The sequence below is a fragment of the Salvia miltiorrhiza genome, chromosome 2, assembly GCF_028751815.1.
Source record: "Salvia miltiorrhiza cultivar Shanhuang (shh) chromosome 2, IMPLAD_Smil_shh, whole genome shotgun sequence".
Classification (NCBI taxonomy): Eukaryota; Viridiplantae; Streptophyta; class Magnoliopsida; order Lamiales; family Lamiaceae; genus Salvia; species Salvia miltiorrhiza.
Window position 1 is genome coordinate 2,604,893 of NC_080388.1, and position 13,892 is coordinate 2,618,784.

At 37.9% G+C, this 13,892-nt stretch overlaps 2 protein-coding genes across 2 annotated transcripts in view; one reads left to right on the plus strand and one right to left on the minus strand.

Moving 5' to 3' along the window:
• The window catches only part of LOC131012585 (protease Do-like 7), a 498,535-nt gene that overhangs the window by 420,640 nt on the left and 64,003 nt on the right, over window positions 1-13,892 (minus strand). The gene's annotated exons all lie outside the window — the stretch shown is intronic.
• LOC131012597 (transcription factor MYB41-like) lies at window positions 1,592-3,726 on the plus strand. Its single transcript, XM_057940580.1, has 3 exons — window positions 1,592-2,086; window positions 2,191-2,320; window positions 2,832-3,726. Exons 1-3 carry the CDS (start codon window positions 1,954-1,956, stop codon window positions 3,562-3,564), a joined length of 996 nt encoding a protein of 331 aa, XP_057796563.1. The 5' UTR covers window positions 1,592-1,953; the 3' UTR covers window positions 3,565-3,726.

Sequence of the window (13,892 nt, forward strand, 5' to 3'; positions counted from 1 at the left end):
CGTATTTACACGGACTCTATGTTGGCGGCCAGAGTCATGGCAAATCTGGCAGAGGAGGTGGATTTCTTACCGGCGGACACACGCAAGCTCCTTGAAGCTGCTCGTGATAGTATTCTTATAGGGGTTTTCCATATGTATAGATCGTCGAATGAGGCCACACATTGTTTAGCGCAGCATGCGCGTAAGATTATTAGTTGTTGCCAGTGGACGCAGGATTTTCCACGTTGGCTCAAGGATATTGTACGTCTTGACGTTGAGTAATAAAATTGTATATCCCCCTAAAAAAAAGGTCATTCTCACTTAATCCAAAACTTATTTTCTTATATGTATATTTATATGCGGACACATAATTGCTACCGACCTCGTAATATCCCCTTTCATAATAATAATAAAAAAAGAAAAATCACTAATTAAGCTACAAATACTAGTCGTGATATCTCGAAATTTTTAGTCTTCATCATCGCTCAACATCATGGATACTTGAGAAACACAGGTTCTTTGAACTTAATATAAATCACTAGCAATTATGGAATATATATATCTAGAAGAAATCATTAATTGCTTTTACTAAATCACTAGCTAGCTTCCACACGAGGAACACGCAAATAGTTGAAATTTGATTCACTTTTGGTCACAAAAGGCATAGAAAATTCCAAATCATGAGGTGTCCTAGTCCTAAAATTAATTTAAATTCAAGAAGCTAGTATCATTAGCTTTATTTTTTCTTTTGTTCCATGAATTGAAGCAACCCATGAAATTAAGGAACATTTATTTCTTTATAATTGGGTAGGGGATGTAACAACCACACCAACTTATATAACAGTCTCTCTTATAAGAATTTCTTTGGCAAAGGTCAAACGCATTGCATATTTGCCACATGTCCCTTCACTCAATCATGTTTTAATTAGTTACCTTGAGCTAATTAATCACTTAATTTGATTTTGGTTAGTAATCTTGTACTATAGAAACAAGACATTTTCTTTAATGAACTTAGAGAATTAATTTGTTGTTATATTCATACTTTCCACAATTTTAGTAACTTTTTGTTCTCCACTATACATTATATATTTAATTTTATGTTTCGGAGCACTTGAAAATAACTTTAGATACCGAAATGAAATAGAAAGTCTAATTAGTAACAAAACATATATAATGGTTCCCTTCAAAACAACAAGAAAATATCGAAAAGAAGAAGTTGGTCTAATAAAAATTCATTTGATCATCCCCTAAAAAAATTCATTGAATTGTAACTCTTTTGAAGATATATATAATTAGTGTATTATAAAGTTTGGCGATGCCAAATTAGACATCTAATTAAATTCATTCAATCCGAATATATATCATGAAATTCTCAGTCCAAATCAATTAATTAATCGGTGGCCTATATATGCTTTGCTTCCCATGATATTAAAACAAATTAATTTAGTTATTACCCAAGATAAATGATTACAAAAGTCAATATTATTAATCCCATCCTCTCAAAAAACCAATATTAATTATGACTTCTTTTCCATGCTTCTTACTTTTAGCTAAAGTGTCACATAAAGTACTTAACAAAATAAATCCACCCTTCATGTGATCTCACCCTAAAAGTGACATAAACACACAACATAGAGAGAGAGAGAGAGAGAGAGAGAGAGAGAGAGAGAGAGAGAGATTGACCATGAAAAGGGCCGGCGCCAAATCCTATTGACTTCAATTACTCACCAATGACACACAAACACACACACAACACTATCTTACACACACACACACACATATATATATATATAGTTATAAATATGGGGCTGGCTACCTCACCACAACACCAATTAAACCTAGAACTCATAATCATTTTCTTGAAAATTAAACAGTCTCTCTTGCTACATCAAAAACTCATAATCATAATTTTGTTGAACATCATTCAAAAGCCACACATATACAGACATATATATCGAAGAGTATCAATCAAGAATGGGAAGATCACCATGCTGTGATAAAGATGGGCTGAAGAAAGGTCCGTGGACGCCGGAGGAAGACATCAAGCTCATCCAATACATCCAAATCCACGGCGCCGGCAATTGGAGAATTCTCCCCAAGAACGCCGGTACATATAAATATAGATCTTTTTTTTTTAAAAAAAAATTGAGTTTGAGTTGATCATATATATATGATTCAAGAATAAGTGTGTGTTGTGTGTGTGTTTTTTAGGGCTTCAGAGATGTGGGAAGAGCTGCCGTCTGCGTTGGACCAACTATCTGAGGCCTGATATCAAAAGAGGAAGGTTTTCTTTTGAAGAAGAGGAAAGTATCATCCAACTACATAGCGTTCTTGGCAACAAGTATGATTCTCAATTAATCCTTTTTCAAATAGTGTTATATATTTAATTTGAACTATATTTTGAGTTTGGCTTAATTTGATACTTAAATAAGTGTCATAAAACGTTAGAATTCGTCTTAGACAGTGGATAATTTGTTGTACTCTTTTTATTCCTAATTATTACTTGGGAAATTGAAAAAGTAAACAAATTGGATTGTATGCAAGGGCAAAATGGGATATGTTTGACATTGTCTTTTTTTTTAATCGCATGTTTACTAGACGAAAGGATGAGAAAATGTTGGAAAATATTTTCGCACCACTATTCAAAGATAATATTATTCATATTGAAGAGGAAATGAGTGAAAAATAGTTACCTGAGAAAATATTCAACTTTGTTTGGAAAACAATTTCTAACATAGTACATATGTGAAAATGATGGAAAAATGGTGAAAATATATCTTTTATCTCATTTTTTTTATCAACGTAAACGCACCCTTAAGCTAAAAGGGTTTCATTTTTTCTTGATGACCTAGGTGGTCCGCGATCGCGGCTCGTCTGCCGGGACGAACGGACAATGAGATCAAGAACTATTGGAACACGCACATAAGAAAGAGGCTCCTAAGGAACGGGATCGACCCGGTCACTCACGCCCCGCGGCTCGACCTACTAGATCTATCATCAATACTCGGCTCGCCTCAACTCGATTTATCGAACCTCCTCCGCCTGCAGACCCTTCTCAACCCACAAGGGCTCAGGCTCGCTTTGAGCCTCCTATCATCATCCAATGTTGAAAACCCTAATATCTTATTGCACAAGCAGCTTCAAGAAAACCGCCTCTTGGAATTGGATTCACACCATAATCAAGCCCCAATTTTCCAACCTAATCGCTTTGAAAACGTTGTTGGCCAACAAAATCCATCAAATCCTGAAGATTCTTCACGTCCAAATCAACCTCAATCTGTACAAAATAACCTAGGACAATTATCTACCACCTCTCCTAGCTCAAGTGGCCAAGCCTTCCAAAATTATTGTCCCACAAATGAAAATATTCCGATTGATGGTTCGAATTTTTTCTATGGAGTTTGCGATCAAATGAAGGCGGTGGCGGACTTGTCGGAGAATTCGAGCTTCGATTCGGTTCTGTCGACGCCATCGGCCTCGACGTTTGTCAACGGGAGCACGGAAGATGAGAAGGAAAGCTTTTGCAGTAATCTATTGAGGTTTGAGATTCCAGAGAGTTTAGATCAATTAGATTATTTCATGTAAATATTGTTGTGTTGTGTAATTAGAAATGGACCCTTTTTCTGTTTTTTGGTGATTAGGTCCATTTTATGTGATAGAAGCTAGGGTTTGTAGCAGTATTTTATGTGTGAGCTTATTTATGTACATTAATGTTTGCAGTTTTAATTTGCATATGCTCCTTAATCACTATTGTTTCTCTGTTAATTGTGTTCCGAATATCTCGTTTTGCATCGAATCATATATGTGACATATACTAATTAATAAAATAAAATACGAGCTATATATATTGGAAAAATATACAAGCTAGTTTTTTTTTTTTCGAAGTGATGAGAAAAATATAAAGATTGGAACCATTAAGATTTTGGCTAAATTGAACTTATTAGAAAAAAAAATATTATATTAAACTTATTAGTGTTGGAATATAAGCTCGCGGGCGTAGTACAATGAAACCAGAAATGTAGGAGATGAGATTACAAAGGGAAAACTGAATTGAAATTACAATAAAAACGAAACCAGGAAAACAGCCGAGTCGAGGAGGATCCTCTTTCCGCAAGACGAGATACGCCCCGGTAGTGCTCTCGGTTTGGCGTGTCGTCCCCAAAGATAAAACGGCTTCGTCTCGTAGGTAGCAGCACCGCAGACCAACGAGCTCCGGCGAACTTAAACGAGGCGAGAACAGAGCTCCTGGACTATATGAGTGCAGAGAGTATGTGGATGCTAGAATGCAGATTTCAATGTGTTTGGATGCATGGAGTGGCTGTCCTATTTATAGGCACAGTCCACTTATGGAGGATCCCGTCTAATAATGACGGCAGTTACCAAGTAACCCCCACCCGTCCAATAATGACGGCAGTTACGTTGCAGTTACGTTGTAACGTCCTCCCGTCCAATAATGACGGCAGTAATAGCGGCAGTTACGTTGTAACTCCCTCACGTCCAATAATGACGCGAGTTATGGAGGTGTGGAAGCTTCTAGTTGGGAGACCAACGGGTCCTCCCGTCGGGTCGAGCCCCTTGTGCACGTGTGGGCCCAAACGATTGGGCCTCGTTCTTTGGACCGAGAAATCGTTGGTCCTTTGGGAGCTAAGGGTAGGCCCAAAGACCAGCCCAAGAACCAATTGCCAAGATCCAAGTCCACGGCCAAGGTCGGGGACCGAGGCCGGGCAGGTGGCGGCGGCGCGCGCGTATGGGCTTTGCAACCCATCATTTGTGCACACAGTTTTATTACATGCACTGATGTAATAACTTATATAATGTCTTAATTATCATCCACAAAACAATGTGGGATAAGCATTAATTCTTCTTTAATGCTTATCTTTTCCCACAACTCCATGTTTCAAGTACCCAACTTTAAATAATTATTTCTCACTCACCGGAAATCGGTTTTGAGTAAATAAATATACTACGATCATCTACTCGGAACGTAGATCGATCCTGTCCCATTTAATTCTACTAAATTAAATGTTTTCGGTACTCGAAAAAATTATTAAACATTGGTTACTCACAACCAATTTCCAACAATCCCCCACATGAGTGGAAATAGCCAAAATGCAAATGCAGACACAAGCTCTGTTCTCAAGAGACCTTAGTGCATTAGAATAGGTGGTTTGCGGCCTTGAACCATCCTTAGTTAATACTATCGGATATACTGGTGAATTGGTAGAACTTGATGTCTTTGAACCATTTCTCCTTCGTGTATACCGAGACAACAGTATTAACACACTAACGCCTCAACCTCATTTCGTTCTCACGTTTTTGTCCTTTGCGGGCCTTGGACAGCTCTTTGGATTCATAAGTGTTAGGTCGATGCGGCCCCCACATCTCACTTGTATAGGTGATTCTTTCCCGAGTATCCTGCTATACTCAACCTTCCCGAGGTGTTTAGGAATCATTAAAAGTCAATGACTTAACCTTACCACTAAGCAGGCTTCAACACTCAGTTGCTCTCTAGGGAATGCAAGTAGATGAGTGTTCTACTTGGAATCTTATAGCTTAGTTTTCCCATTGAACCACGTTCTTGGGATCTCCAGTCATCATGGTTGGGTTACCACTATAATCATCCTTATTTTGTGGATTTAACACCCATTCCCTCTAGCAATTTATACATTTGATCTCGATTCAAAGCTTTAGTGAGCGGATCGGCCAGATTATCTATTGACTTTATATAGTCAATTGAGATAACTCCACTTTCGATCAAATGTCTTACGGTATTATGTCGTCGACGTATGTGTCGAGACTTACCGTTGTACAACCCACTTTTCGCCCTCCCAATAGCTACTTAGTTGTCGCAGTTTATCATGACGGGCGGCACGGGTTTTGACCAACATGGAATATCTTCCAAAAAGTTTCGTAGCCATTCGGCTTCTTCACCTGCTTTGTCTAAAGCGATGAATTCTGATTCCATGGTGGATCTAGCAATACATGTCTGTTTTGTAGACCTCCACGAGATTGCTCCTCCCCCTATAGTGAACACGTAACCACTCGTTGATAACGAGTCTTTCGCGTCGGATATCCAGTTAGCATCACAGTACCCTTCAAGTACCGGGGGGTATCTCGTGTAGTGTATTCCAAAATTTAGAGTATACTTTAAGTATCTCAAAACTCTCTCAAGTGCTTTCCAATGTTCTTTACTTGGATTGCTTGTATAGCGACTCAATTTGTTCACTGGGCATGCAAGATCAGGTCGAGTGCAATTTGTAATATACATAAGGCACCCAATGATTCTTGCATATTCTTCCTGTGCAACAGGTTCACCCGTGTTCTTCTTCATGTGAACGTTGAGTTCTAATGGGGTTTTTACAGGCGATTTGTCAAACGCATTAAACCTTTTGAGCACTTTCTCAATGTAATGAGATTGTGTCAAAGTTATTCCATCGGTGGTCCTGAGAATTTTCATTCCAAGGATCACGTCAGCTAACCCCATGTCTTTCATGTCAAAATTCCTTTTTAACATGTTCTTTGTATCAACAATGATACGATTGTTGCTTCCCATAATCAACATGTCGTCTACATAGAGACACACCATAACGTACCCATTACTAGTGCTCTTGATGTAGACACATTTGTCACATTCGTTGATTTTGAAGCCATTTGACAACATGACATTGTCAAATTTCAAGTGCCATTGCAGCGGCGCTTGTTTCAGTCCATAGAGAGACTTTACTAGCTTGCATACCTTTTTCTCTTGTCCAGGTACTACAAACCCTTCAGGTTGTTCCATATAGACTTCTTCTTCTAGATCACCGTTTAAGAACGCTGTTTTAACATCCATTTGATGAATCTCAAGATTGTGCAGAGCTGCAATCGCGAGAAGCACTCGAATAGATGTAATCCTCGTCACTGGTGAATAGGTATCGAAAAAATCGTACCCCTCACGCTGCTTAAATCCTTTAACGACTAAGCGCGCTTTATACTTGTCTATTGATCCATCAGCTTTATATTTCCTTTTTAGGATCCATTTACATCCTAAAGGTTTACAACCTTCGGGTAAATCAACCAACACCCAAGTGTGGTTTTGCATGATTGAATCAATTTCACTCTGGACTGCTTCCCTCCAGAGTAGTCCGTCTGGTCTAGAGAACGCCACTTTAATAGATGAAGGTTCTTCATCTAGCATGAAGGCGATATATTCTGGACCAAAGTCCTTGGCAATCCTGCCTCGTTTACTACGTCTTGGTTCTGACACTTCAAGGTCAGGGCCTGGTCGCTTTCGCGATTCGGGCGCTGTCTCAACAGGTTCAGAACTAGTAGCTTCTTGTCTAGTATCGTTGCTTGTACTAGCTTCTTCTTTTCCCTTGTCTTTACAAGGAAAGATATTCTCAAAATAAACAGCGTTATTTGATTCCATCGTCATTCCTACAGTCATTGTTGGAATGTCTGACTTGTGAACCAAAAAACGATGTGCATTGCTGTTTAGTGCATACCCAATAAGGATACAATCAATTATTTTAGGACCGATTGTGACTTGTTTGGGTGGAGGCACTTGTACCTTGGCTAAACACCCCCACACTTTAAGGTATTTGTATGAGGGCTTTCTGCCTTTCCACAACTCATAGGGAGTGACGTCCCTTCCCTTGAGCGGTATTTTATTGAGGATATAGTTGGCTGATAGAACAGCCTCCCCCCACATGTTCTGGGGTAACCCAGAACTAATCAACATGGCATTCATCATCTCCTTAAGAGTTCGATTCTTGCGTTCAGCAACACCGTTAGATTGAGGTGAATATGGAGCAGTTGTTTGATGTATTATACCACTAGCGTTGCATAATTCCTCAAACGGAGCAACATATTCTCCTCCTCTATCACTTCGAACCATCTTAATTCGACTACCAAGTTGATTCTCGGCTTCTGTTTTGAAGTTTTTGAAAGCTTCTATAGCCTCATCTTTACTTCTTAGAAGATAAAGATAGCAATACCTTGTGCAGTCATCAATAAACGTGATAAAGTACTTTTTACCACCTCGAGTTTGCACAAACTTTAGATCACACACGTCGGTGTGGATTAGTTCTAAAGGTTTAGTGCTCCTTTCAACAGAATGAAATGGAGACTTCGTCATTTTTGCTTCAACACAAATTTGACATTTGTTTTGAGTGTTAAACTCGTTTATTTTTAGTAAATCCAAATTTACTAATCTTTTTATAACATTTAGATTCACATGTCTACAATGCTATAAATCACAACACTCAAACAGATAAGAAATAAACTCCTTCTTATTATTATTGAGTTAGATAAGCTCATTGGCTATGCTCTACCAAAGTGCTATCTAAACAATGATTATAACAACTTGGACTCAAGCTCTAGTCTAAGCCGCCAAGTTGTCTTGATCAACTTCTACTCAATGATAATGATATCAGGTCTCGCCTTCTTCTTTTTGAGCTTGTAGCAATCCTTTGCCAAGTGACCCGGTTTGCCACAGTTGTAGCAATCCTTCATTTTTGCTTTGCCCTTATCCTTGGCATTTAGGCGAGCACGCTTGTTGTTGGAGGGACCGCCTTTCTCCAACAAGTTGCCTTTGATTTGAGGTGAGTTTTCGACCTTGGTCATACATTCCCTCACGTCAGATTCTAGGCGCAGCTTAACCATGAGATCTTCAAGAGTCATCTCCTCTTTGTTTTGCATAAGGTAGCTCTTGAAGTCAATCCAGCTTGGCGGTAGCATCTCGATGACCGCCGCAGTGATGAAAGCTTCGGGCATTTTCATCCCTTCGGATTCCAACTCATGCAAGATAAGTTGGAATTCTTGCACTTGATCCATGATCAATCTACCATCGATCATCTTAAAGTCTAAGAACTTAGCTATTACATCATCACTACGGTACTTATTCTCTAGTGCCTCCCAAAGTGGTTTGGAGGTCTTTACATTGGCGTATACATTGTATAAACTATCTTTTAAACCTTCTAAAATGAAATGTTTACAAAGATAATCGCCATAGCGCCAATCGTCATACGCGGCATGCACCAAGAAATTGGTCTCGTTCTCTGCCGGCGCAGGAGGCTCGTCTTCCCACAGGAAATCGACCAAGCCCAAAGTCGTGATGTAGAACATCATCTTGTGCTGCCACATTTTGAAGTGTGACCCACCAAACTTAGGTAGCTTTTCGGCTATTGCATTTGCCCTCGGAGGCTGCATTGGCACTGATCTCGCCATGTTGCCATAGCTTACCACGTTGGTCCCGAAGGCCCCAACCGTTCGTCCAAAAGTGGACCCCATGGAACCACTCGAAGTGGAACCAATCGTTGATCCAAACGAGGTTTGGCCAACCGTTCCTTCCACGGAACTAACTCCTCCAAAAGTCGTTTGGTTAGCACCAAACATGAACGGAAGTGGTATTGAACCACCAAAAGGACCACCACTAAAAGTGGAGGCAGCAGCGGCAGAGGTGGCGGGTGCCACGGTTGATGCGGCCGCGGCGGAGGCGGCGGCAGCAGCGGCGGCAGCGGCGTTGGCAGCCTCGGTGGAGTTTGCAGGACCGGTCGACATCTCCAGCAAAGGTATTAGGTTTCGAAAGTTTTTAAGTTCAGTTTACAAGTTCAAAACTCCCACGTTGCAAGCTTATCTCGTCTTGCGATTGTTGGAATATAAGCTCGCGGGCGTAGTACAATGAAACCAGAAATGTAGGAGATGAGATTACAAAGGGAAAACTGAATTGAAATTACAATAAAAACGAAACCAGGAAAACAGCCGAGTCGAGGAGGATCCTCTTTCCGCAAGACGAGATACGCCCCGGTAGTGCTCTCGGTTTGGCGTGTCGTCCCCAAAGATAAAACGGCTTCGTCTCGTAGGTAGCAGCACCGCAGACCAACGAGCTCCGGCGAACTTAAACGAGGCGAGAACAGAGCTCCTGGACTATATGAGTGCAGAGAGTATGTGGATGCTAGAATGCAGATTTCAATGTGTTTGGATGCATGGAGTGGCTGTCCTATTTATAGGCACAGTCCACTTATGGAGGATCCCGTCTAATAATGACGGCAGTTACCAAGTAACCCCCACCCGTCCAATAATGACGGCAGTTACGTTGCAGTTACGTTGTAACGTCCTCCCGTCCAATAATGACGGCAGTAATAGCGGCAGTTACGTTGTAACTCCCTCACGTCCAATAATGACGCGAGTTATGGAGGTGTGGAAGCTTCTAGTTGGGAGACCAACGGGTCCTCCCGTCGGGTCGAGCCCCTTGTGCACGTGTGGGCCCAAACGATTGGGCCTCGTTCTTTGGACCGAGAAATCGTTGGTCCTTTGGGAGCTAAGGGTAGGCCCAAAGACCAGCCCAAGAACCAATTGCCAAGATCCAAGTCCACGGCCAAGGTCGGGGACCGAGGCCGGGCAGGTGGCGGCGGCGCGCGCGTATGGGCTTTGCAACCCATCATTTGTGCACACAGTTTTATTACATGCACTGATGTAATAACTTATATAATGTCTTAATTATCATCCACAAAACAATGTGGGATAAGCATTAATTCTTCTTTAATGCTTATCTTTTCCCACAACTCCATGTTTCAAGTACCCAACTTTAAATAATTATTTCTCACTCACCGGAAATCGGTTTTGAGTAAATAAATATACTACGATCATCTACTCGGAACGTAGATCGATCCTGTCCCATTTAATTCTACTAAATTAAATGTTTTCGGTACTCGAAAAAATTATTAAACATTGGTTACTCACAACCAATTTCCAACAATTAGAGTGAGCATATTATGCACAAAAAATGGTTAAAGAAAATGTAACTTAGGAACCTATCGATCAATCTCGCTTATTTTCATGAGTAATGTAAATGTGTTATCAATTTTCTTAGCAATTTTGAATTTCAAAAAGCCATAATCATTCGAAAATTTGTTCTTTTCTTGATTGAAACACGTTATGATTTTGAATATGTTAACTGCAAAAGGCGAAATGGGGCCGGTCTAATTTGTCGGTCATGTTGATATTGTTTAGTCAAGTCGAAAAAAACATACTAGGTTTGTCTTGGCCTGGTTAGCTTCCCTATTTTTGCTAATTATTATAATTAGCAAAAAAATTGTAAAATAAAATAAGTAGACATAAATAATTGACAATGAGTTATTATAAATGAATTAGAGCATTGGTATGTACTAAATACTCAATTTTTTTTTTCATTTTTTAATTTTGCATCCGAATTTAATTTAAAGTATGTTTATAAGTATATGAACTTTGTATTCTTTTTAATTTTGTACACATTTTTTTTTCGACGAAGCAAAATTTGACGTGGATCTTACTCAACTTAATACACGCACGTGGGAGGAACGACATAGTCTATACTATATTAAAAAGGCAATTCCCAATTTCAAACCAATTTCAAAATTGAGTGACAGTTGTAGTTATAATAAAATTGAAGGTTTATTTATAAACTATATTTTTTTTTCTTTTTGTTTCCTTTTTATTTATCTTCTTACTTTTTTGTTTTATTTCTTCCTAAAATTTGTAAATTTTGACTAATTATAAAATACTTAATACGCATATCAAATTCAAGATCATTATAAGAGCTTTAGTTTGATATATTTTATATAAATATTCAATTAAAAATGTAAAAAGTTATTATTTATTTAAAGATTAAAATTGTAAAAAAATCTCTCCCATCTCTCATCTTTTTTTTTTTATTAAATCTATTTTTTAACTTATTATTTTTGCATTTTTATAATATATGTTTTTATTATTAAATGACAATTTTATATAAAAAAGAAAAGAAAAAACCTAATAAAAATAATAATTATATGTTTTTAATGTTGTGAAATTTCTTCAATTTTTTTTTCAATATTCAGCTTAAATATATTCAGTTAAAATTATTATTTTTTATTATATTATGCATATGATAATTGAGTTGGTATCAAATTTATATTAATATAGAAATATAAAAACGTTGTTCGTGCATTGCACGTGATGCAAATGCTAGTCTTATTAAAGAGACAAATTAATATTAAAATAATCATTTTACTTAAGCAAAGATTAATAACAACCATAAAAGTAAAAATATATCAATTATAAACAATCTTATTAAAATACTTTTTATTATTTTATTTTAATATTTACTATTAATTTAAAATCTAAATTCTATTATAAAAGAATTAAAATCTAAAAAAAGAAAATAGAAAAACAGCATCCCCTCCCCCAAAATTCCCATCCGTTTCTCTATTTAGCAGACTTCAGCTCCAATCTCGCCCCTTTTTACACCTTGTAGGAAACCCCTGACCCTGAGCCCAAGAAACGAAACCTCACCCAAGAAACGAAACCTCAAACTGGTAAAAGCTTTTTTGTGAAACTACATCGTTTCTTCTGAGTAAAACGACAATGTTTTAAAAAGTGTCAAATTATGTTGTTTTGCTGTACCGTCATTCATGCTACGTCAATTATTTTGACTGTTATGTCAGTAACGATTTGGAGGTATTTTGAAATCGTGTCTCGAAATAAAAGGAATATATAATTCATGTATTTAGAGGCCAACAACCCTAAGTTATTTGCTTTAATTAGTTGTGTCATTAAATATGCTTTGACGAAGTGATGTTGCTAGAAAATTTTATTAGTTGTTTAATTGATAATATTATAAATAATAATTAAGAGTTTTAAATGACAATGAATCACATGTTAAAGCAAGAGGTGGATGTTCGAGTCATCACAAAGGAATGAGAAACTATTATGATCCTCTTAAAAATGAAAAAGAAACCGTAACTTTCAAATAAAGTTAAAAGTTAATATACTTCATTTGTCAACGAAAAGATATCCTAACACTATCGTTATCAGCAACCACTCAAAGCATCCAACCATTCAACCTGTTTAATATTTAATTGGTTTATCTTTCTTTCACATCACCAAAATCCATTTCAACCCAACCACACTCATTTTAAGAGATTTATTCATGACCACTCCAACCATTCTATCACAACCAATAAGTAATACAATGATACCTTTCTACTTTTGATACAGAAAGCAAAGAAACCTCAAGGCCTTATTTCTATTGGCATAAGACCATGGTCGATCGGTCCCCGCATTCAATTAATTAATTAAAGAAAAGCTTTAAAAAAAATTGCTAGTTATCGACGTTGATGGTCGACCAAGGGGTGTTGAGGTTGCTATTATTCCAAGTCTAAGAGAGAGTGACACGAGTTTTAATAAAAAATATTTATTTATTTAGTGAGTGGAGAAAGAGTTTCACAAATTTAAAAGGGCTAAATGCCCAAAAATCCTATAACTATAGGCCTTCTCGCGTTTTGCATCGATTTTCAGAAATTTTGCCCCAGTATATCACAACTAACCCTCCAGTCGTGATTTGTACTCTATGTAGATTTCCGGCAAAATTGAAGCTGGCAGCCGGACTAATCTTCGTGGCATAGAATTCCGATACGCAACACTATGTCGTTTTGCCTCACGTTTATTTGATTTTATTACTACCAAAACGTCATCGTTTTTGTTATTTTTAAAATTAAATCCTTTGGCTTCAATCTAAGAATTTTCGAGCATTATTAAGGTTCATAAGATTGGGTCAAATGGCGAATTCATCGATTCTCCGCAAAAAAAAAATCCTGTCTCTTCTCTACAAAAATCCCAAGAAAATCACGCTGTTATCCTAAGCTGATCTCTTCTCCATAGATTCTCCTGCGATAATCTAGCATTCTACCGCCCCACCACTGGCCGTTCTCTCCAGATCGACGGGCAACTCCCAAGGGGATCCCTAATGAATTTTAGATCGGCTATCCCTCTTTCATAGAAATCCAGAAATCCCAGCTCCAATTCTAAAATCATTGGCAAATGGGAAAGCCCTCAATTTTTATCGTCTTAATCGTCTTAATCAGCATATGTATCTCTCAGCAATAACATGAAACGACGTCGTTCTGTGCAATGCAAAA

Bases quoted from the DNA above. Each gene is read 5' to 3' on its own strand.
- LOC131012597 (XM_057940580.1), top strand. From the start codon at position 1,954: ATGGGAAGATCACCATGCTGTGATAAAGATGGGCTGAAGAAAGGTCCG. The intron at 2,087-2,190 runs GTACATATAAAT...TGTGTTTTTTAG, and splicing joins AATTCTCCCCAAGAACGCCG to GGCTTCAGAGATGTGGGAAG. The intron at 2,321-2,831 runs GTATGATTCTCA...TTGATGACCTAG, and splicing joins CATAGCGTTCTTGGCAACAA to GTGGTCCGCGATCGCGGCTC.